The following is a 27,487-nucleotide window of genomic DNA, read 5'->3' as shown; positions in this document are numbered from 1 at the left end:
CCTTGCCAACATTCCTACCTCCCCTTGGCCAGCTCATTGTGCCAGGTAGGAATCAGGCTGTACTTTGGCTGCGTGTGTAGACGCCAATTCCCCAGAAGTCGTGTGACCTTTTCACCTTACCCACAAACTCCCTGGGAGGTGCCCCGTGGGCATTGACCCCTCTCCGGGGCCTGATTGGTGTCCGCAACCTGTTTGTTCCCTGAAATACCCTTGCTTTTCGCATCTACACAAGCTTCCTGCAGCAGTTCTGGGAAAACTCTCGAGGATGAGTCTGGGGGGCATCCAGCAGACTGAGGGTACGCGCCGCTGTGGGAAGTGGGGGTGGCAGGACAAGGGCCAGCGTGCACATTGCCTTTGGCAGGGAGCGGGCACTGTGAGGGCGCAGCCAAGAGCAGCCTTCCCCCTCCACTCTTTCCTTCCCTCGGGATGCACAGAAACAGGGGCCACCCGACCCCTGATTTCCACCCCCGCCTCCCTAGCACCTGGGCTCCGAGACCAGGTTGGGCGGGGTCAGGCGGCGGTTGCCCCAGCTTGGAAGGCGCAGCACCTCCCACCCTCCGGTGTTCCAGCTGCCCAAGAGGAGCTGGCCCCAAATCTCAGGAAACAATGAAGCCACCTCTGCGACGCGCAGAGGGCACCCCGGCGCGATCGGCATCCAGCCGCGTGCCCTAATGCGGGCCAGGGGTGCTGCGTGGGCCTTCAGCCCGGCCTCCCCAACCCAGGCTGTCTGACTCGGCTTCACACCGCAGCGACCCTCGCCCGGCCTCGCGGTGTGGCTCTCACTCCAGCCCGGCGTTCGCCTCCTTATCCTCCAGCTCTGGGCGGGGGCATCCAGGGGTGCCCCGCTGCTCCCCTCCACAAGTCTCAGGCTGGCGCGATGGGGAGTGGCAGAGGGTGACCCTGAGATCCTCGCTGCCGCGGGCGCGGGCCCCGGGATTTGAAGTTGCAAGAAGCAGCCGCCACCTCCCGGGCGCTCCGCACTGCGCGGCCGCGGGATCTGCGCCTCCAGGAGCTGCCTAGCTCTCCCTCTGGGGGTGCAGAGCGAGCACGCGAGGTGGGCTGGCCAGACCCCGCGGCTGGCACCGACCTCCGCGCCCCTTCTTCCGGCGCCCGCACCCACGCGCCGGGGGCGCAGACCCCCAGCGCCTTCCTTCCCGCGGAGATCCCTGCAGGGTCTCCGGGAAAGACAGACAGACGGACGGGGAGAGCACTCGGACGGAAAGTTGTTCCTCCCAGTCTCCTGTCAGGCAATTACCCGCGAGCCCGAGCGGGGAGAGGGGCGGGAGGAAGCGAGGGAAGGGCTCCAGAGTGGGGGGAGGCCGCGGGAGGGGAGGCGGGAGTGCAGTTGGTGAAACTCCTCTGTCTCCCGCTCATCTTTTCATTGCTCGCTCCTCTCCTTCCCGCAGACACCCGGACCTCCCCTGGGCGCCAGCTCCACGGCTCCAACGGGTCCAGAAACAAGCCGGATTTTTTTTTTCTTCCTGGAAATTGGCTTTGGTGTGTGTTGCCCTACGTCCCTCCTCCCCCTCCCACCCACACTCCCCCCCCCCCCGCCTTTTTTGAGACATGGCCCGGGCAGTGGCTCCTGGAAGAGGAACAAGTGTGGGAAAAGGGAGAGGAAGCCGGAGCTAAATGACAGGATGCAGGCGACTTGAGACACAAAAAGAGAAGCGTTCCTCTCGGATCCAGGCATTGCCTCGCTGCTTTCCTTTCTCCAAGACGGCCTGAGGATTGTACAGCTCTAGGCGGAGTTGGGGCTCTTCCGATCGCTTAGATTCCCCTCTTTGCTGCATTTCCCCCCTCGTCCTCGTTCTCCCGCGTCTGCCTGCGGACCTGGCGAAGGGAGAATGGAGAGGGGGCTGCCGCTCCTCTGCGCCGCGTTCGCCCTCGCCCTCACCCTCTCCCTCGCCCCGGCCGGCGCTGTTCGCAACGGTAAGTGACAGGCGGAGGCGCGGGTGACAGCGAGCGGCGTCCCGGCTCCCAGCCGCCCGCCCCGGCCCGGGGCTTACGCGGGTTGCCCGGGACCTGCCGGGAACAGCAGACTCTGGGGCAAAGGAAACTTTTATCTGGGAGGAGAGACGAAGAAATGAGATCAGGCGCTTTAGGGCAGGAGGATTTTAGGTCCTTGGGCTCCCTCCTGAAGTTGATCATTGGGCTGTGGGGCTTTTCCTTACCTCTGTTACAAGACAGAGCTGCCTGCCTTCCCAGATCCAATTATCTTAATAATGTTTCCTCCCAAAGCCAATTAGAAGAGACTCCCTTTCAAAAATCTGATGGCTGTTGAAAGTTAATGAACACCTTACAGGAGATCTTACTTCCTGGTTCCTTTGCTGTGCCCCTAAGCCGTTTCTTCTGGTGGGTGATGGCTATAGATATGGATTTGTGGGTTGATAAAACTCCCTCCCCCGCCTTTGATATCTTTCCTAATCTGTCTGGAGTATGACTGAAAGTTACATAGTATCAATACAGGAATCTGATATATACGGTGTAAAGGCACCAGGATATCTGAAAATCCCTATGCTAGCTGCAGCTTCCACTTGGCTTTTAAAACCACTCACTGTTAAGTAAATGAAAAACTATCCTTGGGTATAAACAGTACCATGTAACCTAAATAATGTGTTTTAAAATGGGATCTGGTTGTAGGCATGTTTGACTTCACACTATAAAGTAAGTGCAGGCAAGGGTAAGCAATTATCTTTACAGTAAGTCATCAGCAATTGTTATTAACTAATGATCAAATATTTACTTTTGTCTGGCTTAGATTTCAATCAAAGTAATTAGAAGAAAAGAACATCCACTACTTACTGTGGTATATTGTTTTAATAAGAGACCGCAAGTGGAGGGCCTCATACCAACAGGAATTTAAATCACATCTTTATGATGGAAGTTAATCTCTCTAATATGCTTTTTCAAGGTTTTGTGATTTCAGCAATGAATTTCCCTCAGCAGCTACCAAGCAGTGTTCTAAAGAGATGCTTGAAGCAAAACACATGCAAAAAAAAAAAAAAAATTATGAACATGGAGTTCAACTTATTAATGAACCCAATTTGATGGCATCTTTCTATAATCTGGCAGGAAAGCAAAACACAGGAAATTGTGAATGTAGAGTTCAATTTATTAATGAACCTGAGCTGGTAGCATCTTTCTATATCCTGGCAGGGAATGAAATAGCGTTCTCGTCCAAATGAAAGAGCTCTAATGGCTGGACTAGAAATGATAGTAACCCCCTGTCCTCCACAACTCCTGAGTCTGAATCCATAGTGGGAGTGTTCACAGGAAGGATTTGAGGCTCAGTGCAAAGAGCTTTCAGACTTTAGGTTGTGAGCTACACAAATATATATGCAGCACACACACACACACACACACTTCTTAATTTTCTTAGCAGAAATCTGGGGAATGCTGAAAATCTGGCTTCAGTTGATGAGTTTGACCAGCGAAAGCCATGTTGCTATGCTTGAAGTGACCAGAGCCAGAAAATGCCTCTGTAATTCAGCAGTTCTCTTAAAGCCATGTCCACCTCCTCCCAGTAACCAGTGTCTGCTAAATTAATTCATTAACCTTATTTAGGACTAATGGTCCAGAGTCATTAGAAATTGCTCTTTCTTAATCAACTGCTAGAGAGATTTAACAGAGCCAGGGAGTCTAGCAGTCCACATTATCTTATTACACTGTCACTTTCTCAGAAGTCACAGATTAAAGAGCTCTGGTGTGGTACCAAGTCCACCTAAATGTCTTCTGAAGTGACTCTGTCGAGTGACTAGAACCAGTGCTGTTTTATTTCACTCCTGTAACAGATGCCAGACACTACCATGATGTTTGTCCAGAGCTGGAGGAGACTTAATGAGACGAGGTCACTTTCCAAGTTTTCTGCACATTCAGAATAATGCAAGAGTCTCAGTAGAATCACATAACAGAATCCAACATGACCGTTAGCTGAGATTTTGAACTCCAGTTGCAACATAATTTTTTCCTGGCAAACCTTAGGCTTTTACAAGCCAGTGCAAAGGAAACCAATATAAGACTACCCCTAGTCTAAGGAACAAAGGTCAGAAGCACCTAGCAATTGAGAAAAACAGTATAACCTATATTGTCTTCTTTTTAATTTATGGGAAATGATTTCTGTAATGCCTGTAGCTTTATGCATTTTTGATGTGCACTTCATCTTTCATTTCCATTTGACCTGGTTTTCCTGTAATAAAATTCTGTAGATTTATAAATTCACGCTGAGAGCAAAGAATGCCATTCTCTTTCCACAGGGAATCTATTAGATTCAATGTTAAAATCTTTATATACCATTACTGAAAATTTGTGATTGATAGGCTTATATATTTCACTGCTTTCATACCTGTTTCTCTTAGATAGTTTATGCCCCAAATTGTTATTGCTCAAAATTAAGCATCAATAAATGTGGCAGCATTTCAGGCTGAGGCACTCCAGTATGAAATCCATTATAAAAATGTGACAATGAGAATCTATGCTGAACAATAAAGCACCCCAGAGACTGGTTTATTTGGTTTATTTGGCTTCACTTGAGCGTTTTTTGAAATGAAGGCTCAAAACTAGTTAGCTCACCTTTCCCAGAATGTGAGAACGTGGGTTATACCATATGTGATACCTAGACCTGTGTGGTGGGTTATTTTTCACCCAGCATTTAGGTCATTAGAATTAATGCCATGTGGCTGTTTACTTTTCTTTCTGCCCCATTGCTTTGATCTCATCTCCAAGCCTGAACAACTTTACTTGGAGAAGTAAAGCAGAATTATTTCTGCTTCACCAAATACACTTTGTTCTCTGTTGATTTGGATCTCAAGAGCAGAGATAACTCAAAATCACTTAGATTTATGGGCAGATAAAACAACAACAACAAAAGGTTTGGCTGTAAGCCAATCAAAGGCAATCCTCACTGATCAGTGACACAGACCAGGCTTATCATCAAAAAACAACACAAGGGGTCGAACAGCATCTTTCAGTCACTTTCCACTTAGAACTTGCTACTTAATGTGATTACACTTCTTGGGGAATAATTAAGTGTAGCAGAAGCTCCCAGGGGGCCATGTTAACATCAATTGAGGGGATTTAATGTTTTTAATGCTAGAAGACCTTTTCCGTAGGAAGAAACTTCGGGGATGGGGGAAGAGTCCTCCCAGATCTAAGTTGGCTTTCTGCCTGAGTCAACCTTCCTGAGATCAAAGAGTGTCTTTTCGTGGAGCGTTACACTCAGGGCCACAGGAAGAACTTAGGGGGACCTTTTAGAGTTCCCCATAAAAAGTTATGGAATGCTTAATAACTGGTAATTTATATATAAAGCTAGATTACTTAACAGGTTGTCAGGGAAAGTTCTGCTAAAATCTTACTTTCATTGCAGATAAATGTGGCGATACTATAAAAATTGAAAGCCCCGGGTACCTTACATCTCCTGGTTATCCTCATTCTTATCACCCAAGTGAAAAATGTGAATGGCTGATTCAGGCTCCGGACCCATACCAGAGAATTATGATCAATTTCAATCCTCACTTCGATTTGGAGGACAGAGACTGCAAGTAAGTGGGAATGGTTTTGAACAGGGCATTACAGCACCATCTAGTGGTCCCGTCTGTCTACAGGGGAAAGTCAGTGTGTACAGTGTGGGTTATAAATGGATCCAGAAGGGATTCCTATCTCCGCCAGATCATATGTCAATGGTATGGAAATTGAATTACGTTAAGTGATTTCTGAGTTCCCCAAACCAGGGAGATTATAGTTAAGTGTGTAATCTCTCATACTCCTTCCTGTTCGCACTTTTGGTTTGGGAACTCCTTTGTTAAGAAATGCATACAGTATGTATGTTTCTTTTTTCTTACTTTTTTTTTTCCTGGAGAGGGGAAGAACTGGAAACCCACAATCTCACTTGCATTTTTATGAAATGCAGTGGATCACTAATATACGCCGCATCCACAGAGAGTGGATTGGAGATTTCACTATCTGAGATACCTTGAACTGCGGCACATTTTACGATTTAAGAACTACATTCATCTTATTGAGTTTGACGTGGAAAACGCAAATTGTCATTGAATGAAAATAAGGCCGACAGCGTAAGCCAGATGAGGGCTTTTTAAAATGGTGGTTTACTGATTAAGATACTTTTATGGAAAATGCTAGAAAATAATTGTTAAGACGTGATGAATACAGTGGGAACTCAAATACACATCGTGTTTCATCCATCTACTTCGTCTTGATGTCTCTTTCTATTGTTAAGTTTGTAAGCATCAATTTCTGCCAGGCTTCATTATTACGAAGACATTCTCACTATAAAGACAGTCTAAATTATATTTCCTCACTTTATGTGAAAGAACTGGCATGTGGATATTGCTTTCCACAGTATTGAAAGCATGTTTTTACCTCGCATGTAGCAGTCCACTCAGATACATGTTGCTCTTCTCTCGACAGCAAACAGACCACCTGTCTCTGTCTTGCCCACTTATCCCATTCTGACACACTAAAAGTGAGACTTGAACCTGAATATCCATCTTTTATTAAGTTTGTACATATATAAATAGTTTTATCAAAGGAAAATAATCTACTTAAATCTCAATTCTAAAGTGTTTCTCAGGGACTGAGAGGTTTTCACAAGTTTTAGAGTGGGTCAGTTTGGTATGATGGTATATGATATCTATAGACTACTATTACCACTGGACCTAAATATTGTTTTGCAAGTATATTCATTGTTAAAGACATGCTATTTTCACACACATTTCTTTTGGGAAAGAACAGAGTAATATCAAAATCTTCCTACCTGTAGAAGTGCTCAACAAACTGTTGAGTTGATGTAGGAAACTAACTTTTCATGGTCAGGGAGATGAGGTCACTGGTTCATTCAACATTTTGGTGCCTAGAGAATTAGCATAAAACCATAGGCTGATGATCAGTTTCCAAATAATCAGTGTATAGTACAGTGCAGTAAAGTTATACAAATTCCAATTTAATCTTTGCTTTGTGATTCAGAAGTGCTTCAGGGTGTTATATTGACTTTTTAATTGTATATGGAAATTACCATTAATAGTGTTCCAGTGACTGCTTGGAGACAGGGAGTTCATTGTATTGATTTATTTATTTTTGCTAATATTCTTTATGGTGGTTTTTACAGTGTCAATCACCTAGACAACCTGGAGATTTATTTAATTATTATTATTAGTAGTAGTAGTAGTATTTGCTTTTGAATGTGTTTAAACTGCTATAGGAGAAACTCTGGTGAAACATACTGAAGTAATAACATTATTCCAAAATATAAAAGTGCTGTTAGAATTCAGTAAACTCATGTTTACTGATTCCTAATTTGGAAATCATGGCCATCAATACCTGTAATATAATACTTAAATAAGTTGGAATAATCACTAGTTATTAGCAGTGGTGTGGTAGTAAATGTTTAATAGCTGGCTCTTTGGTGAAGTCGAGTCAAGTCCCGATTTGTACATAGCACATGCCAATTTCTGTGGTGTAAATACTCTCATCATGGTCAATTTTAGACTACCCATATGATGTCACTGTGGCCAAGACTGGCAAAGAGATGTGCACAGTAGTTTCTTGTGAGCTGGTGGGCACCAGATCCAGCACACAATTGGAGTAGAAATTTAAGAAGCGAAGCCAGTTGAATCAATTAATATATGTAAAGCACTTACAATTCTATTTCCACACACGTTTCTTCTGGTAAAGAACAGAGTCATGTAAAAATCTTCCTACCCGTAGAAAGCACTCAACAGCTTGTTTAGTTGGTATAGTGAACTAGCTTTTTATGGTCAGGGAAATGACGACATCCAGTTCATTCATCATTTTGGTGCCTAGAGAATTAGCATAAATCCATAGGCTGATTATCAGTTTCCAAATGATCGGCGTATCCTGATTATTACCACAGCACCTAGCATGATTGCAATAGTGTCTACCTTACAATGGTGTCTACCTCGCAGTAAACCCTAACTCATTATTTGTCATAGCATGGTGTCAGGTGGTGTGTGATGGCATTAAAGGAGTACGTTTTTGGTTAGTTTTCTTTTTAAAAAATGCAATAAAGGATGGTTGTAATTCATAGAAAATGGCAATTTTAGTGATATCAGCAAGGTATTTTAGAAACTGACATGGCCAAGAAGATGCTACATTGCAATCTTATGATGGTGACTTTGTTTGTTTTTTTAATGCTACAGAGTAAGGTGATTTCTTAATTGTCCTGACTGAGGCTTTGCTCTCTGTGAAGGTGCCATCTCCTGGTCAAAGCTGAAAGGCTGATATATTTAGCCTGATGAAGTCAATAGAGATTAGATCCATGGAAAGTATCTTCACGCTGTGTTTTGAAGTGTTGTGAGCTGATCTTTTTATCAATGAGAAACTCCAGAAAGATATAGGAAAAAGGCATTCCCTTCACTATCTTTCTAAGCTGATTCATATGAATGACCAGTGCTCAGTGTTGAAAGGTGCATTTGAGGTTCTACAAACATGGCAAAATACTGACTTTTGTGATGGCTTTGAGAAGGATCCGAGTTTTAAATTTTACAAGTGATTAGAATTCCCCAGAAAAAAATAAAACATGGGAACACCAGAAACTCTTTGAAGAACACATTCATAGACTTCAAAGTTTAGATTCCATTCCTGAAAACATAGTTTCGTTATTAGGGATTTTTTTTGTACTTTATATCAGGCTATTTACAAAAGTGGATTTGGGGAGCCACAAAACTAGGTGTTGTAAACCACACTCAGAAAGCTGATGAGCTTTTACTTCTCACTCTTGTTAGGAACAAACTGTTCATCTTATTTAAGACATTTGATATTTTTCCTTGTTTCAGCTACAATGTATGTCTGTTGGCAGTGAAACATATTTGCTGTGCTGATGTCATGGGGTACTAGTAGGATCAAGTCGTAGATAGGTAAAAGTGCTCCTCAAAATCGGTTATCATTATTATTATATCTTTAACAACTTGGCGATTGTTAGAACATTTGGGAATACGAAACTAAACATATATCAAACGAAATCTATTGATTCAGTAATGAGGTGATTTACATGATACACCCTGCATTTTCTCTTGAAACGGTCACTATTGATATAGTCAATTTTCACCATGAGAAAGCTTAAGAAATCTCTGTCTTAGCACATTTGCTTATTCTGAAACATCCTTGAAACCCAAGTAAGCAGTTTTGTAGGGTGTAGGGATGGTGAAGTCATTAGACCAGACACATAATCCTGGTAAAAATATATTTTTTATTAATATTTTTATTGTTTTATGTATAATTAAGTAAAAAACATCATTTCACAGTCGTAACAATACAGCACATAGTCACAGCTTCTCATGAGAATAGCACCAAGACTGACCCAGTAAATAAGCAAATTATGAACCATACTTCAAAGGTGGATATTTGTTAGGAAAATTAAATGTGTAAGTTGTGCCCTCAGAGTTTTAAAATGAACATTCTGTGCACATGCCACCACTGAATGAGGTTTCATTACAAATAAGCATTAGAACCATAGTACTATAACCCCTTAATTCTTTTATTGAACAGTGTGTGGTGTAAATCAGTCAATAGAGCAGTAGAGCATCTGTCTGCAGCTAACACAGGACTAGGATTTCTAAGTGTATATATGCATGATTTTATTATTAGGGTGATAGGATTCTAGAAAATGCTCTGACAGAAGAAGGTGTTGAAGGAGAGGAAGGAATGTTGATTTCTTTTTTGCCAGCAAAATCCTGCACATTTGTAAGTGTCAAAGCATAATTAAAAGTAGAAAAGAAACAAAGAAGTGACCAATAGAGAGTTCTTGGAAAGAGATGTTCATGGCACATTGTAAATGGCTCTCAGTGTTTACATTGAACTAGCTAGGTCTTACTCCGCTAAAGTTTTCTTCAGTGGTAAGGCAGACATCTTGAATCTCATAAAAATTTATATCTGTATAATAAACAACGATGTCGTTGATATGGTAGTTAGAATTTATGAAACTTCTCCAGTTTCCCAGCAATGCATACAATCAGCATGATAATTTATAATGGTTTGTGACAAATACTGCTGAGCAAAGAGGTGTGTGGTTACATTCAGATCAGATGTCACCATCCAGGGAGCAATAAAAATTTCACAGACATTGGGTTAAAAACATTAAGGAAATGAATATGAAGCTCTAACAAAAGTCTAAAAAGGTGGTAGCACTGGGGGGATGAAACCCAGCAGTGCTTTTCCTACTGACCAGAAGAAAATCTTTCCTACTGACTTCAGTGTCTGATTTGACAATGCCATTTCATATCATGACATAGATGCTTTTTTTCACCTATGATTTAGATTTGTGATCTCGCCTATGTGTTACCAATAACAGGCATGTTTTTGTAACTCAATGCATTCAAAGGAAGATTGCATTCTTGTAACTTCCTAAGAAGTTTAATCATAGTGAAATGATAAGGAAATAGAGATAATCATTGTTTCAGAATTCCGTTGGAATAATTCACACATTGTTTCTTTAATGCTACTTTTAAAATTACCTAAATTATTACAAACTTTGAAACAGGGCTAACCTCTTCTATTTTCAGAGAATATGAATTTATGGAATGAAAGATAACCTGCCCTTGGTTTCTCAAATCTGATTATTCCTGCACGTTTACTTACATAATAGTCACTTATTGGCATTTTTTGGAGTATAAATTTCATTTTTTGTTTTCTTCAGTAATGTTTTCTGTTTCAATTTTTCCTTATTATTTTTACGGTGGATTTTTTTAAGGATTAATATGGAGTTTTTTAAATGTTACATTAAAATACTATTTATCTCAATGACTGAGTTTTTGGCTTTTTGTATCCAAGGCAAGTGCCTCACTCTAGTCTTGTATTTTAGAGCATCACTTAAACAAAGTTCTTGTTTTATGGAAAACAGTGAATATTTTAAAATACATCTCTATTTTCCGTATGAAATAGAGAAGAATATGTACCTTTATTAAAGTGTAATATATACTTAGAAAAATACACAACCCAAGTATAAGACTTGATAAAATTTTCAAGGTGGATACATACACAAAGCCAATCCAGAGGCCAACATTTCCAGCTTCCTAGAAGCCCTCTGATGTCCATTTCAGTCCCTAGTCCTTGTTCTCAAGGGCACTTGCTGTCTTAACTTGTGTGACTTCATTTTTATAAATTTTGAAATCAGGTAAAACTAACCTAGAGTCTTAGAAGTCTGTAGGTACAGGCCAGGTACAGGGGCTCATGCCTGTAATGCCAGGACTTTGGGAGGTGGAGGCAAATGGATCACTTGAGGTCAGGCGTTCAATCGAAACCAGCCTGACCAACATGGTGAAACCCCGTCTCTACTAAAAATACAGAATTAGCTGGGCATGGTGGCGCACATCTGTAGTCCCAGCTACTCAGGAGGCTGAGGCAGGAGAATCACTCGAACCTGAGAGGTGGAGTTTGCGGTGAACCCTCCACGCCATTGCACTCCAGCAACAGGAGTAAAACTCCTTCTCAAAAAAAAAAAAAAACAGTCTGTGTGTACTATCCTTGAATATAGACAGTGACAGTCTTTCGAGTGGATATAGAAAAAGTAGGTGCTATCTAATCAAAAGCCAGAATCCTACTGATGCATTTTTCTAATTTTTTCAGTGGCTACTGAAGGAAATGTCTTGTCTTTGTTTCAAAGTTTTCAATCTGGAGCCTGCTTTATTATGAGGATTTTATGTGCAGGCAAATTCAGACACATTCTGCTTTGCCTTATATTTCTTCATCTTTTTAGTTCTGGTTTTGATCTCAGGTGACTTCCCAATGTGGGTAATGAGAGAGGCGCCATCACCAAGTTCAAGTCAATTAAAAAACTATTGGTGGAAGAATGAAGCCTCCTCAGAACAGCTGCTGGCCAAAGCCGTTGCTGTCACTTACAGCATCCTTGGTTATTACTCAGGCAGATAATTATCCACTTTCTTCCTTCTGCTTTTTTTTCCCCATTAGCACCAAATTTAATTTGAACAGAGCCTTGTGTGTTTAATAAAATTAATTTTCTTTATTATTCCTTAGTATAAGCAATCACATTTGATCATAATGAATTTTTAGTATGAGGAGGTTGTTTTGGGTTAGGCATTTCTGTAATTTCAAGGAAGCAACTTTTATGAGCTAAAGGAGAAGGTTGGTTGAAATCTTATCAAATTGAATCAACATGTGCATGGCATTTCCAACTAGATTTCACTTTAGGGAGCAGGCACTTAACTGATCCAAGTGAGACATATGCCTTCAGCCGGCATGCACATTCTCAGCTCCTTTCTTTCCAGCAGAAAACTTGATACTTGCATGCCTGCTAACATGGCTCCGCAGAACCACACACACAAACACATATGTGTGTGTAAAGGAAGCTAAAAAATAAAGGTAACTAATTGCAGGGGTGGTCTTCATCCAGGCTGATCATTAAGCCTAAAGAAGAACAAGAAACAAAAACTCGTCTTCGGATGAGGTTCCAAACACCTCTTGACGGTGTTTGTCATCCATCCTGATTGTAAGAGTCAGTGGCTTGGCAGTCCGCTGCACCTTGAGAGAAGCTTCCTTCTGCTCTTCTTTGGTTGATTGGCCTGTTTCTGGTATCTAGGGTACTAACTAGTACTGTCTTATGGTTGAAACAATTCGGAACCTTCACAGATTGCTTAGGAATTGAAGCACATTCATTCAGAGCTCTACTAAGTTCTGCAGAGGAGCAGAGGAAGAAAACAAACAAACAGAATATTTTGGCTTCTGCCCACTCAATTTCTTTATAAAGTTCAAGTTCATGGAGAACTCTTGCCTTATAACATGGTTTTCCTCCTCATCAAGCCTGTCTTTATTGCTAGATTTTGCTTGGTCAAGATGTTACTTTTTTCTTTAATTTAAATAATCATAGGGTGTTCGGAAAGAAATGATTATGTCTGGTTCTTTTTTTAAAAAAAAATATTTATGTATTTATTTAAAACACAGAGAGATGGTAGGGGGAGCATCTCACTATGTTGCCCAGGCTGGTCTCAAACTCCTGAGCTAAGCCATCCTCTGTTACGTCCTCCCAAAGTAATAAGATTATATGCATGAGCCACCACGCCCAACCTGTGCCTGACTCTTGCTGTTGAGTCTTCAATATGTGTGCATGATGGGGCTGGCACGCACGATGAGGCTGAGCACTTACTTTTCTCTCACTCCCATTTGACAGCTGAGATCCCTGTGGTTTGGAAAAGTAGTTATATTAACAGAACCCAAATAAACAGTTGCTTCATCACAAATCCTTCCGTCTTTGTGATCAAAGTCACACTTGGATGTGCTTTTGAATGAGGAAGTTCTCATGAAATGTTACCAGCTAGTTTTTTCTTTAAGCAGCTCTTGTATTAACAAGTTCTCAAGAAAGTTTAGGAAGTGAAGCACATTCTGAGGAAGGACTGAATTTTTCAACTTTAAGTTTAGATTAAGTAAGCACTTGTGAAAACAGCCAGAAACTTTCAACCAATTGGTGATTTTCCACTCGGTTGAAACTTGGCTGGGAGTGGTGGCTCAGGTCTGTAATCCCAGCACTTTAGGAGACGGAGGTGGGAGGATGGCTTGAAGCCAGGAGTTCAAGACTAGCCTGAGCAACATAGCAAGACCCTCTCTCTACAAAAATAAAAAATTAGCAAAGTGTGGTGGTGCACGCCTGTTATCCCAGTGCTTTTGGGGACCAAGGCAGGAGGATCACTTAGGCCAGGAGTTTGGAGTTTGAAGTGACAGTGAGCTATGACCATGCCACTGCACTCCGACTTGGGCAACAGAGTAAGACCCTATCCTTAATTAAAAAAAACAAAAAACAAAAAACAAGCAAATATATAAAAACTTGCCTTAACCTGGGAATGGAAATCTTGGGGAGTAAATATCTAAATTCTAGTGCCTTTGGTTGACGAAGTTTGAAAACACAAAGCACATATAAACACAATGTTATTTAAAGCCTGACAACCAGGCCCCATGCGGGTTTGATCTGTTCAGTTGGTAAAAGGATATATTAGATATCGCTATGTCCAATGCTTGGTCTCAGACCCAGAGGTAAGAAGGCCGCATTCCCTTCCAAGCTCTGGTGATTTACTTAATCTCAGGTAAATACCAGGGAAGTGTTTTTCTCCCACAGCTCTCTCATTCATACAATTTCTATCCTTGCATTTGCCACGGTGGCTCTGTAAGGGTTAAAGGGAGACTGTTTGCTCAGGCACTGGGTTCCTAGGAGAAATGGAAGAGTGTTTTCTGAGAAGAAACAGATGCTCCAGTGTATTTTGTTTTTATCTGGGGGGATACTTTGTACAAGCAGCCAGCCAGGTTGGAGGTGATGGCCTGCTGCTGCTGTGATAGACTGCTATGTCGTGGAGAGAGCTTCCAGTCCCAGGCTGAAACAGGATGCTAACTGTCTCTCAATTCAAGTTCTTACATTTCTCCAGAAGAGCCAGAGATGGCAAAGGCCAGTCAATATAGTCATGATTCCAAGTCCTTGTCTGCCTCTCCAACTGTTGGACGCTATGAGCAGGGGCACTGTTATGAAAGATACAAGCAACCCAGGCAATGGCTTAAAAGAATTAGATGTGGTCAAAATCTTAATCTTACATAGATCGCTTCAAAAAATTTAAAGGCACGAAATTCTTACATGTAAAGATAAAAAGAACGCGCTCTTGACTCAAAGATTAAAAAACAGACACAAACCTGGAGGTGCTGAGGCTGACTTGCTCTGATAAGAGATTAAGTTGTTTTTGATGTGGTAGCCCCTGGCTAACTGAGATCACTGTTTTATCTTTAAAAAAAAAAAAACACCTCAGTTCATAGTTGTCTGTCTTTTTTATTCTCACATAAAGTAAGAAAGTGGGCATTTATTTGTTAACACATTTGGTCACAGAAAAAATGGTTAGCATAAATTAAAATGCAAATTTCTAGCCAATTGCAATGACTCACGCCTGTAATCATAGCATTTTGGAAGGCCAAGACAAGTGGATCACTTGCGGTCAGCAGTTCAAGACCAGCCTGACAGTGACCTGTCTCTACTGAAAAATACAAAAATTACCCAGATATGGTGGCGCTTGCCTGTAATCCCAGCTACTCTGGAAGCTGGGACAGGAGAATCGCTTGAACCCAGGAAGCAGAAATGACAGTGAGCCAAGATCAGGCCATTGTACGCCAGCCTGGGTGTCACAGTGAGACTTCGTCTCAAAAATGAATAAATAAATACATAAAATGTAAATTTCTAGATCAACTTACTTTTTTGGAAAGATGGCAGCCAGTAAAACTGACAAATTCCAGTTAATGTGCCAGTCTGACGGCAGCACTCTGTTTTGCCTTCCAACACTCATCTCTGTAGAGTCCTCACTCTAACTGCACAAGTGCCCATCTCCCCTTTGGGTGGCGGACTCCATCAAGACAAAAGTCATGTCTTACTTGCTTATATTTCTACCCTTCGCAGCCCCACAGAATGCTTTGCACATGTAGACACTGGGTTAAACAGCTGACGCTTTTACTGAACTCAAAATCTGGTATATGAAGAGTCAAGGTGAAAAATCGCAGTGTGTGCCTCCGAAGGGTCTGTGACCCACTGTAGGTCAGATGGAGAAGAGATCAGCCAAAATTCAGCAAAGAGAGAGTGAACGGGGCAATTTCAGTAACTGCTGCAGTGGGTGGTCCATCTGATTGACAACTTCTCAGGAAGGACTTAGGACAGCCACTCCCTGGACACTGGAGTAGGGAGCTGCATGTCTGCATTCAGAGAATCTGGCCACATTCACTCCTCCTCAGTCCCTCCAGCTTCATCAGAGGCCCCTGAGTTTGAATTTTGGGGCCTCTGGTTACCAGTGGCCCAGGTAACTGCTGCAGATTTTCTGGAGAGGAACCAGGTCCCGGAGCAGGCTTTTACACATACCTGGCGCGCCCCTTACACTGCAGGATCAGGCCTCCCAGCCTAACTCAGACGTTTGAAACATATTTTACTCCTGGCTCTATTAGGGTTCCTTACATTACCAACGCTGTGCTAGCACCTTCTTCACTGCCATTTGGTTGGCACAAAAGATACCGCGGTTTTTGCCATCGAAAGTAATGGCCAAAACCGCGATAACTTTTCGGCCAACCTAATACAGCAGGTAACCCATAACTGTATTTTTCAATGAGGAGTGGCACTAAGCTAAGGAAACAGTTGTTTATTTGTTTGTTCATGTGTTTAGCACTGATTGGAATTGTCGTTTCCTTTTTCCTTAGGAAACAGCTTTGCATTCTTCTTCCCGCTTATCCAAATGCCAATTTCTTTGTGTCTGGGGATACTACTGGGTATCTATTAGGACACGTAGGTTCAGACCTTCCAGACACATCCCCATGTTCATCTTCAGCTTTCTAGTGACCTGACCTGACGTGTGTGTTAGTTCATTCACGCAAGCTGGGGATTTCAGATTGTCAGGGGATCCTATTAGCAGCTCCCCGTGAAAAAGAGTTCTGGGGAATCAGAGATGTGGGTTACGTTGCACCTCTGCCATTCATTCTTGTCTGTGAGACAGGAGCTGGGTCATGTGGGCTGAGTCCCAATACATGAATGGCTCATATGGCACCATTAACACTGCCGCTTTGACAATGTCAACTAGTACAGCCCAGGGAGATGTGACAATGACCAGGTTCCCTACTTCAGGGTCTGCCTGAGTAACGCCACCTAGATGCAGCTTTAATTCTGAAACAAAAGTGTTTTCCTTCCTCTACCTATCTCAGTAACACAGTGTTGGTGAGCTAATGCAGATGAAGTGTCTTACGAATACAAGAGACATACATATTTATAAATAATAAGACCTAGGTATGACTATAACAGGAAGTGCATCCGTAGGTTTTGTTCCTTAAATAAGTTCAGACTGCAAACAATAATGTCTGCATCCTTAGGAGGAGACACTTATAAATATTTCAAAAGCACTGCACATACCTACACTAGAGATAGTATCTCTGCTCAGCGTCCATTCAGCCAGTAAGAATGTCTGAGTGTTCTTATGAGTTGACCAGTTAAGTGTGTTATAATTGCAGTCTTCTGAAAATCTAGATGGATGGAGTTTGTGGAAAACCTCATGGAAGATGCTATTTCAGTGTCACAAGCTTGATGATAACGGCATCAATGACTTTAAAAAGTTATTATTTTTTCATGTGTTCTTGAGGACTTGAAAATATGTTCAGTGCATTCAGACCATAAGCCAGCTCATACATAAATGGCAGTATTTAAGCCAATAGCTTCGTGGTTATTACACAGGGCTACCAGTCCATGCCAATCCATTCAACCAAATAGTGTCATTATGTTCCTTTCCAAGAAAGAGAAAATGACATGGATTTTGTAGCCTAAATCCAGGGGGAAAGGCAGCTGGGAAATAAATGTTTTTACTCTGATGGTCTGTTCACATCATTTCTCCTCTATTTCTAGTATCCCCTGTGCTTTGACCTTGCCGTCTCCTTCCTGCATTTCTGGTTATGACAGATTTTCCAGTAGTAGGGAGGGGAGTTCGTTCTTAGTGACAACACCAAGGTGCATGTTTGCAGGAACGACCTTGGGATCATGGCAGAGAAGAGGCTACTATTCTAGCTCCTTATCCCACCTCACCCTCATGAATGACCTTATATGATACAAATTATATCTACAAGTCTTCGAAAGCACTCTCAGCTCTTCTTCACCTCAAATGACTACAGATGTGGCTGAATGATCCATCAGAAGGGATTGACTTTCTCTTTTGTGGGACTGTTGCTGGCCTCCATGGGTCAAATGGATTCTGTAGGACCTACCTCTTTGTGAGTGGCAGAATCCTTCTTGGACCTTGTTACTTTGCAACCAAGTATTTCCTATCTCTCTCTCTCTGTCACTCTCTATTACTGACAAGGTATTGAAAGTGGTGACTGTGGTTCAGAACTCCACTTTCTCACTTAGCTGTTTTCAGCATAATTTCTGTCCCTTCCAGTGGACTGAAACTGCTTGCTCAAAGCAGATACTCCAGTGACTCTTCTAACACTTCAAAACATTGGCCATTTCTTGGCCCTATTTCTCCAACCTTTGTGCAACCTTACACATAATTGGCTACTCCCCAGTGTCGGGGCCTTCTCTCCTGCATCTCATGATGCTGGCTTTCTCCCTACTTCTCTGACCTCTTCTCTTTTTTGCTTGTATTTCTCCTCCAACACTGAAATGTAGGCATTGGCCGAGGTTTTGCCTTTGCTCTGAATCTTTGCTTTTTGATCTTAGCCACTAGGCTCAGATAATGCCCAGCTTCCTGGCCAGCCCTGGATCTGACGTGAGCGTTGGCCTCAAACTTACAAATTCTTTTTGGAGGATGTTGACCACCTGGAGGTCTGATCATTTCCATTTCCTAAAATAAAAAAATCAAACTTTGCATCTTCCTATGAAAATGATTTTTCTTCTGCCTTATCTCTTGTCTTACTGATTCCTTCATTTCCTAGTTATCCAAATTTGAAACTCTGGAATGTCCCCTGATTCCTATATGTCCCCCAAATCTAGTCAGTTTAAAGGCCTCTCAATTATCTATCTATGATACCTCTCCTATCTCTTCTGTTACATTTCTGCTGCTATTTACCAGATGCAAAAACTGTTTAACCTATCCCTGGAGTGATTGTGTCAGCCTCCAAAAGAGGCTTTCCTCCTTCTGGCCCTCTGCTTAAAAGCATTAAGAGTCCCCCACTTTCCTCCCTGCCTCGTCTGTGCTTCTTGGCCTATCCCAGGGCCATTTTTAGCTAGAGTAGGTAGGGAAGCCCAGGAGGCCAAATAAGGAGCTAAGGCCAGATAATGCCTTCTTTCTGGCCTTCTCTCCTGTGGCTCCCTTATCTATTCTAGCCCAAAACGGTCACTTTCTAGTTCTTGAAGCTCACTGCTCCTTTTCCCAACCCCATGACTCTTCATAGGATGCTTGCTTCACAGGTGTGGCGAAGGTAAATGCCCTTTACACACCTGAGACTCCCTGCCAAAATGTTACTCATCATCCTAGTTCTACCTGAAATGATACTTCCTTCATGAAGCCATTTTTGATAATCAGCTACCAAGTGAATGTAGTCTTTCTCTGTCCTCTGATACTTCCAGAACTGTTTATACCTCATTCATGCTCCTTATGCTATTCTATATTGTGTTGTAATCATTAATATTATTGTACTATTCTCCCAACAAGATCATACAGTAGTCACAGATACTGGTATTGTTTTCAGCTACTCAGAGCCTAGTTTACTGCTTTGCACATAGCAGATGCTCGGTTAGTACTTCCCAAGTTGAATTGGCCAGTGGACATCCAGTGAGTCTTCTCCAATTGGCCAGTGGACATCCAGGGAGCCTTCTCCAATTGGCCAGTGGACATCCAGTGAGTCTTCTCCAATTGGCCAATGGACATCCAATGAGACTTCTCCAGGGTGTTCCTCTAGCTCAGGAAGACCAGCTCAGCTCTCTGGACAAAGGCTTCGCTTAACCATGCTGTAACACTCTCACTTATTCTCATTTACATGGTAAACCCTTCATTTTCCTGAGTAGTGGAATCAGACTTACATGTTTCCTCTTAAAAGCTTGAATTTCTACATTCGATTAGCTTTAGTTAAATCTCAAAAGATCTGCAGAGGTAGCGCTTGGCTGAAAGCTTTTCTTTCTGTCTCACAGTCATCTCTGTAATCTGTTTTGGAGTTGAACACGTAAAATGTATTAACGTTGTAGGCATATGTTCTGATTGCTGAGTGTTTTCTGACATCCCCACAACTCTTGGGACTTTGTGTCACAATTCTGTAAACTTGGTCTATTGTATATTCACATCTGGGCTCATGTCCAAACCACCTTTACATAAATTAAACACAAATAATTTAGAACCTGCTTCCGCTCCAGCTGGCAACTCCAGTAAATGCACACGTTAACATCACAGCAGGCTTGCCAGGGAAGAGGCCGAGAATGAACTTCTCCGTTGGAGAAGTTGACATGGGATGTACTCCTTGCAGAATGGTGTAAATATGTTAGTCCACATCACCAGAAAAGTAATAAGCCTCCTTTCCTAGACAAAGATGCTACTTGGAGGAACTAGCCCAGGGCTGTTTGTTTCTGGAGGGGGCAGTGAGAGAATTCCTCTGCTGCCTAGGCTCTCTCCTCTCCCTCCATACCAGTGGTTCCTAAGTGTTTCTCAAAGCGTGTGGCAGTGTGTTCATGTCAGCCCAAGAGAAAGAGGCAAAGTAGTAGATGCCTGACACCTACAAGAGGCAACCCCAGCCTCCACAGCTGGTTTTATCTTTCTTACTCAGTGTTACTTTCTTCCACTTAGTTTTCCACAATATTTCCAAATCTTTCTGTCATCTGTCTGTTCCAGAAACAAACAGAAAGCACCCCCTCATTCTCACCTCTCTAGTTTGTCTGCAACCATAGAAAAGAATGACTTACATGATGCTGGACCCGTGGCTCATGTCTGCAATCCCAATACTTTGGGAGGCCAAGATAGGAGCATGGCTTGAGGCCAGGAGTTTGAGAACAGCCTGAGCAATACAGTGAGACCCCAACTCTATAAAAACTTTTATAAAATTAGGCAATGATGGTGGCATGTACCTGTTCTTAGCTACTCGGGAAGCTGTGGAGGAAGGATCACTTGAACCCCTGGAGTTCAAGGCTGCAGTGAGCCATGATCACACCACTGCACTCCAGCCTGGGCCACAGTGCAAGACCCTACCTCTAAAAATAAAAAAGAAAGGAGGAGACAGAGAGAGAGAGAAGGAGGGAGGGAGGGAGAGAAAGAGGGAGGGAGGGAGAGAAAGAGGGAGGGAGGGAGGGAGGGAAGGAGGGAGGGAGGGAAAGAAAGAAAGAGAAAAAGAAAGAGAAAAGAGAGGAAGGAAGGAAGGAAGGAAGGAAGGAAGGAAAGGAAGGAAGGAAGGAAGGAAGGAAGGAAGGAAACTTACATTTCCTTGGGGATGAAAGACTAAAGACTGTCTGGGGCAGAGGCAGAAGCTTCTCCTGATTGTGCGCTCAGCTTCATCTCCTTGGTGCCCATCCCGTGTGGACCATGTCCGTGGCTCTCTCAGGAACCTTGCTCAGTTAATGGTGCGGTCTTTATGTGTGATGCCCACCGGTATTCATTATGATCTTGAGTTCTGGGAGTCACTTGAGCTGTCATTAGCTGTGGGCTCAAGCGTTGAGTTTTTCTGGGCCTTTGTTTCCTCATCTGTGAAATGAGAGGAATGAAGCTTTTCTCTTTAAGCACTTTTGTCTCTAAAGTAACAGGATTCTACTTCTCCAGAAAAATTCTACTGCCATAGAGCATATTCCAAAGATATATTTTCTTTTTTTTTTAATGTTTAATTTGTGGATACATAGCAGGTATATTCATTTATGGGGTACATGAGATATTTTGATACAGGCATATAATGTGTAATAATCAAAGATGTCTTTTCTGACAGCTGAGGCTGGCCCTAATTCCCGGGCTTTTCTTTGGTCTTTGAAAGACCCTCCTTGCTTTTTGCTTTCTTCTTACCTAGACCTAAACTTCTGTCCCGGCCCAGCCCAGATGCTCCCTGACTTTTCCAACACAGCCTTGTCTTCCTTCCAACTCATATTTCACTGAAACACATGTTTTAAGTCAGTTTTCAGCCCCTAAGTGGTATCAGACACTTTAGAACCTATTTTGGCAAAATTTATTCTAAGGAATTGTCTACTTTCTCACCTAGACCTTAGTGTTACCACGAACAGATGCATTTTATCTAATCAGTTACTTAGAAGAACTGAAAATGTGGTCTTCTGAAATACACATATATTGTTCTGCTGTTGTTGAGCATAACATTTGCAGTCAGTAGAAATTCCAGAGACGAATGACTGATTTGGTCTTGCAACGACAGGAGCTGCAAACAAAGTCTGAGGTGTGCTTTAACTGCAATTAATAACCTGAGTATTAACCCAGACTCAGATTTGATCACTAACACAAAAGCGGCTTTTACCTGATCTTTTTGTTCAGTGTAGCTCGTTAACATTATCTTGTAAAAAACAGAAATTACTTTGAAAAAAAAAAACCCACAAAGGAATGACAACAGTGATTTTGTTAATGAATCCCACCTCACTCTTTGTGTCTCAAAGGCCACGTAAGCAATGTAATAAGCTATGTATCTATTTGGAAAACAGTCTCAAATTCAGATGCCATTGTAAGAATAATTTTCTGAAATTGTGGTCTATCAAGAGGAGATAAGATGGCACTTTGTTGTTGCCTGCGGAGGCCCATTAGAAATGTTCTATTTCAGAAGCAAATCACACTGTAAATACCATGTTCAGACTCATTTATTCCTACAATAGCATTTTTGCAAAGGTGCAATTTCATAATTTTACATAGCACTGATAGTGCATCATCATTTCACAGCTCTTCATAATCATTGGTTAATTCACACATCCTTAGGAAACAGTTTTGTTGTACCAGACCCTTTTTTAAAGAAAATACCCAAAATGTATAAAATATCTTGTCAAAGGCTAAATAAGGACATGGATGTGTTTAACACTTGTTTTCTTTCTGAATGTGTCCTTACCACATCTGACTAGGAACTTATGAGCAATTTAAACATAAATGTTTGTCACCAATAAAGATTAAAGAGCCCTATTAATGATTCTACTACAGACAGGAAACTTGGTTTAAAAACTAATTGAAATAGGCCTGGCGCAGTGGCTTATACCTGTAACCCCAGCACTTTGGGAGCCCGAGGTGGGCGGATCATGAGGTCAGAAGTTTGAGACCAGCCTGACCAACATGGTGAAACCCCATCTCTACTAAAAATATAAAAAAAATTAGCCAGGCATGGTGGCACACCTGTGTAATCCCAGCTTCTCAGGAGGCTGAGGCAGGAGAATTACTCAAACCCAGGAGGTGGAGGTTGCAGTGAGCTGAGATCATGCCATTGCACTCCAGCCTGGGTGACAGAGCAAGACTCAGTCTCAAAAAAAAAAAAAAAAAAAATTAAAATGATAAATGCAATTCCTTCAAGATGCAAATGTAAACAGGACATGAAATAAGCGAATATATGAATTGCACTTTTCTCCTCCATTTGGTCCTTCTGAGCCATATTTTTGTTAGAACAAGTGCTCAGCAGAGGACTAACATCTAAAGTTATTCTGCTAATTCCCAGCATTAATTGGAAAATGTCTAGTGTTTCTAAACACTGGTATGAAAAAAAAAAGGATTTGGACTGTCAACTCACATTATTTTTGTCATTACACCTTTCCTGAGACTGGCCTTGAGATTTAAACTGTTCCTGTTTCTTATCAGTGTTGTTTTAGGGTTTGGTTTATATGTGGAATATTATACTAGTCTTGAGATTGATGGTGAACATGAGGTCACAGTTAAACATTCATCACAGCATGTGCTTAAAAAAATGCATACGTGGTAATAAATTCAGAACTCACAAACTCAGAAATTGAGGGAGATTCAGGCACTTTCCCAAGCACTGTTTCTTTGGACACCAGAATTCTCATTCTGAAAACTTCATTTGTTGCTTACTACCCCATTCATTTATTTATTCATTCATTCAGTAAGTAAGTATTTATTGACCAACCTGTATATGCCGATCACTGTAATAGATGATAGTGCGACAATGATAGAGCAGTGAACAAAGCAGGCATCATTCTCTGCCCTTGTGTCTAGAAGGACAGGAACGACAAGTAGAAGAGACCTGCTGCTCAGGGGCTGTTCTCCGTGTGGCCTCCATGCCCTTCCAGCTTGCAGAACCTCATTATCTTCATCTGCAGCTTTAAGGCAGGCTCCCCTGAGACCCAGATCTCGCTCTAAACAAGATGCATATAAAAAACATCTGGCTGAGGCAATTGTTGGCTGAGGATCAAGCTTCTTGTTGGTTGCTAGTGCTTTCTACTTGTAATCCTCTGCTGGGGTCCTAGACTCTCTGAGATTCAGCCATCAACTGGAGTATTCTTGTTTCCCAAGGTCACTCAATCCCCAGACCCTGGACACTTGACTAGCATATGCCTATTCTCTATGTAAGACATGCTCTGCTAGCTGGAACTTAGGTGTTTGTCTTCTTTTCCTGTAATTCTAGGTCCCAATCAACCCCTTTTCACTCACCAGGTGCCTCAGACTCCAGAGTGACAGGCCTTATCTCTTCATAGGGGACTAAACCAAGTCAGCTCTGACATTTTGGAGTTGGTTTATAGTCTTGGCATCATTTTACTGGCTCGTTAAGTGGCACAAATTGAAGAGAAAGAATAAAAAGAAACTATTCACAACAGCAAAGACTTGAAGGCAACCCAATAGCCCACCAGTGATAGACTGGATAAAGAAAATGTAGCACATATGTGCTATGGAATATTATGCAGCAATAAAAAGGATGAGTTACTGTCCTTTGCAGGAGCATGGATGAACCTGGAAGCCATCATTCTCAGCAAACTAACACAAGAACAGAAACACCGGACACCACATGTTCCCACTCAGAAGTAGAAGTTGAACAATGAGAACACATGGACACAGGGAGGGGAGCATCACACACCGGGGCCTGTTGGGAGGTGCGGGGAGGGGAGGGATAGCATTAGGAGAAATACCTAATATAGATGATGGGTTGATCAGCGCAGCAAACCACCATTCTGGGGTACCTGTGCAGAGCAATGTAACAAACCTGTTACCTATTACCAATGTAATTACCTAACCTGTTACCTATGTAACGAACCTGCACGCTCTGCACATGTACCCCAGAACTTAAAAAAAGAAAGAAAGTGTAGGTCGTCTTTTCTTCCCTACATCCCAAGCTGGGGTCTAAAAATAAGTATTATTCAATAAATGTTAAAGATGAAATACATGAGTAGAATGCTGTATCTTTCCATTTCATGCTCACTGGTGACTGGTGTCAGTAAAATTAGAAAGAAAGGTACATCCTCAGGGAGACATGGAAAGGACTTGACCAGTGGTATAATTTGAGAGGTGATGGAGGCCAGGATGTTAATGATGATACCAATGTCTCCATCTTTGGGTCCAAAGGAATAGTAGTACTAGTGACACCAAGAGTAAATAAAGTGGCTGGGAGTGGTGGCTCACTCCTATAATCCTAGCACTGCCTGGCCATTATGGTGAGACCCCATCTCTACTAAAAATACAAAAGTTAGCTGGGTGTGGTGGTGCACGCCTGTAATCCCAGCTACTTGGGAGGCTGAGGCAGGAGAATCGCTTGAACCTGGCAGGTAGAGGTTGCAGTGAGCTGAGATCACGACATTGCACTCCAGTCTGGGTGACAGAGGAGACAGAGCAAGACTCTGTCTCAAAAAAAAAAAAAAAAAAAAAAAAAAAGAGCAAATAAAGCAAGAGAGTAAGAGAGTAGGTCCCATCTCAAACATTTTGAAAGACTTCTAAACATTTCAAGTAGGGATGTGCAAAAAGGAACTTCAGAAATGGGGAAGTGGGCAAAGCTGGAAGTAGAAACGTGGGAATCATTCGCAGGCTAAAGTTTAGAAATTGACGCTTTGTAGAAAGAAGGGCAAGGAGAAAAAGAAACAAATGTCTCCAGAAAAAGCCCCCTTGATGGGATGGATGAAGGTTAGAGGGTGTTCTGGGGACAATGGGAAGGTGTTATGAGAAAGATACCAGTTAGAACAGTGTCTTGCTGCAGAAAGCTGCTGAAGTGGGCACTTTAAAAACAGAAGCATTGTTCACAGTGTCAGGTGCTAGAAAGAAATGCAAGAAATTGTGGACATGGGCGATCCAGTAACCAGCTTCACTCAGCCCTTGGGGCAGTACATCCTAACTCAGACATTCAGCATTGAATGCACATGAAGAGACACAATGCATTTCTTTGGATTTGAAAGAAATACACACAGAATATTCTAAGACATTCAAAGCAGGATGATTGAGATCTATGGCAATAAAAATGTGTTTCACCACGTGGTCTTAAGAGGGGGACGGGTGGAATTAACTTGGAAAACTTACGTAGCCCTGTCACAGATGGCAAATACGTTTGATCTCACGTAATACTTCTGACTGACTAGTAGTGGCCATCTACAATACATTTGAGAAACTTCTTGGGAAGGAATGGCTTAACAGGTTGTAAGGCTCACTGTGGACTTGAGGAAAAACTGGTAGCACAGTGCCCCAAAGCTGCCATCTCTGCTCCATCTCTAATCTTTCAAAAGATAATGTGATTCATAAAAATAATATTTCAGAGAATATGTAACATTTTTATTACATTAAAAACTGTTTTGTTTTGGAAATGGGTGACATTTCTAAATAGGTATTAACTTTATTTGGGACTGACGTTTCTATCAATTAAGAAGAACTTTACTTGGGACAAACATTTTTGCAAATTAAATAAAAAGGCATGTATATTTATCTTGCTTGAGCACAAAATTATCTGAAATAACTTTTAAAATCTAGACGTTGGTATATATTCTTTTAGCCCATTTTCTTTGCATTTAGAAATATGGGTATGTTCAAAAAAATTGAGGCCGGGCATGGTGGCTCACACCTGTAATCCCTGCACTTTGGGAGGCAGAGGCAGGTGGCTCATTTGAGGTCAGGAGTTCAAGACCAGCCCAGCTAATGTAGTGAGACCCCAATTAGCCAGGTATAGTGGCGTATGCCTGTAATCCCAGCTACTCAGGAGGCTGAGGCAGGAGAATCACTTGAATCTGGGAGGCAGAGGATGCAGTGAGCTGAGATCATGCCACTGAACTCCAGCCTGGGTGACAGAGTGAGACTCTGTCTCAAAAAAATTGAGATTATCCTTTGTGGACGGCTTCTATCCTACCATTTTCTCTTGAAAGTACGTGTAAAGCATTATATTAGGCTCTTAAATATATTTATTATATATATATATATATATATATATATATATACACACACACAACTTTTGTTTTAGGTTCAAGGGTACATGCACAGGGTTGTTATACTGGTAAATTGCAAGTCACAAGGGTTTAGTGTACAGATTATTTTGTCACTCGGATAATAAGCACAGTATCCAACAGATAGTTCTTTATCCTCTCCCTCCCCCACCCTCCACCCTCAAGCAGACCCTGCTGTCTGTTGTTCTTTGCACCCACATGTACTCAGTGTTTACCTGGTAAGTGAGAACATGCAGTATTTTATTTTCTGTTCCTGCACTAGTTCACTTAGGATGATGGCCTCCAGCTCCATCCATGTTCCTGAAAAGGACATGATGTCATTATTTTTTATGGCTACATAGTATTCCACAGTATATATGCACCACATTTTCTTTATTCAGTCTACTATTGATGGGCTTTTGAATTGATTCCATGTATTTGCTATTGTGAATAGGGCTATAATGAACATATGCGTGCATGTGTCTTTATGGTAGAACAATTTATATTCCTTTGGGTATATACCCAGTAATGAAATTATTTGGTCTAATGGTAATTCTTTAAATATTTTTAAAAACGAGTCTTTGATAAATCACATTATGTTTTTAAAATAACTTTTATCTAAATGGCTTAGAATATTTAGGATGTTTTCAATTTTTCAAGATTATAAATAACAATGGAATGAACGTCTGTATATGTAAATCTTGATGTACGCTTAGGGATTTC

The 27,487-nt window shown here is 41.9% G+C and overlaps 1 protein-coding gene across 4 annotated transcripts in view; it reads left to right on the top strand.

The window, feature by feature from the left end:
• Positions 1 to 1,687: 1,687 nt before the first annotated feature.
• Positions 1,688 to 27,487, top strand: part of NRP1 (neuropilin 1) — a 158,239-nt gene continuing 132,439 nt past the window's right edge. For all 4 annotated transcript variants that reach the window (XM_078329854.1, XM_054258617.2, XM_002750156.7 and 1 more), the window contains exons 1-2: positions 1,688 to 1,932; positions 5,366 to 5,540. In XM_078329854.1, coding sequence (XP_078185980.1) covers positions 1,848 to 1,932; positions 5,366 to 5,540 — 260 coding nt within the window. In that variant the 5' untranslated portion in view covers positions 1,688 to 1,847. The remainder of the gene's footprint in view (positions 1,933 to 5,365; positions 5,541 to 27,487) is intronic.

This window comes from Callithrix jacchus, chromosome 7 (assembly GCF_049354715.1).
Source record: "Callithrix jacchus isolate 240 chromosome 7, calJac240_pri, whole genome shotgun sequence".
Lineage (NCBI taxonomy): Eukaryota > Metazoa > Chordata > Mammalia > Primates > Cebidae > Callithrix > Callithrix jacchus.
The sequence above is the reverse complement of the archived record's forward strand: the minus strand, read 5'-3'. Positions and strand labels throughout refer to the sequence as shown.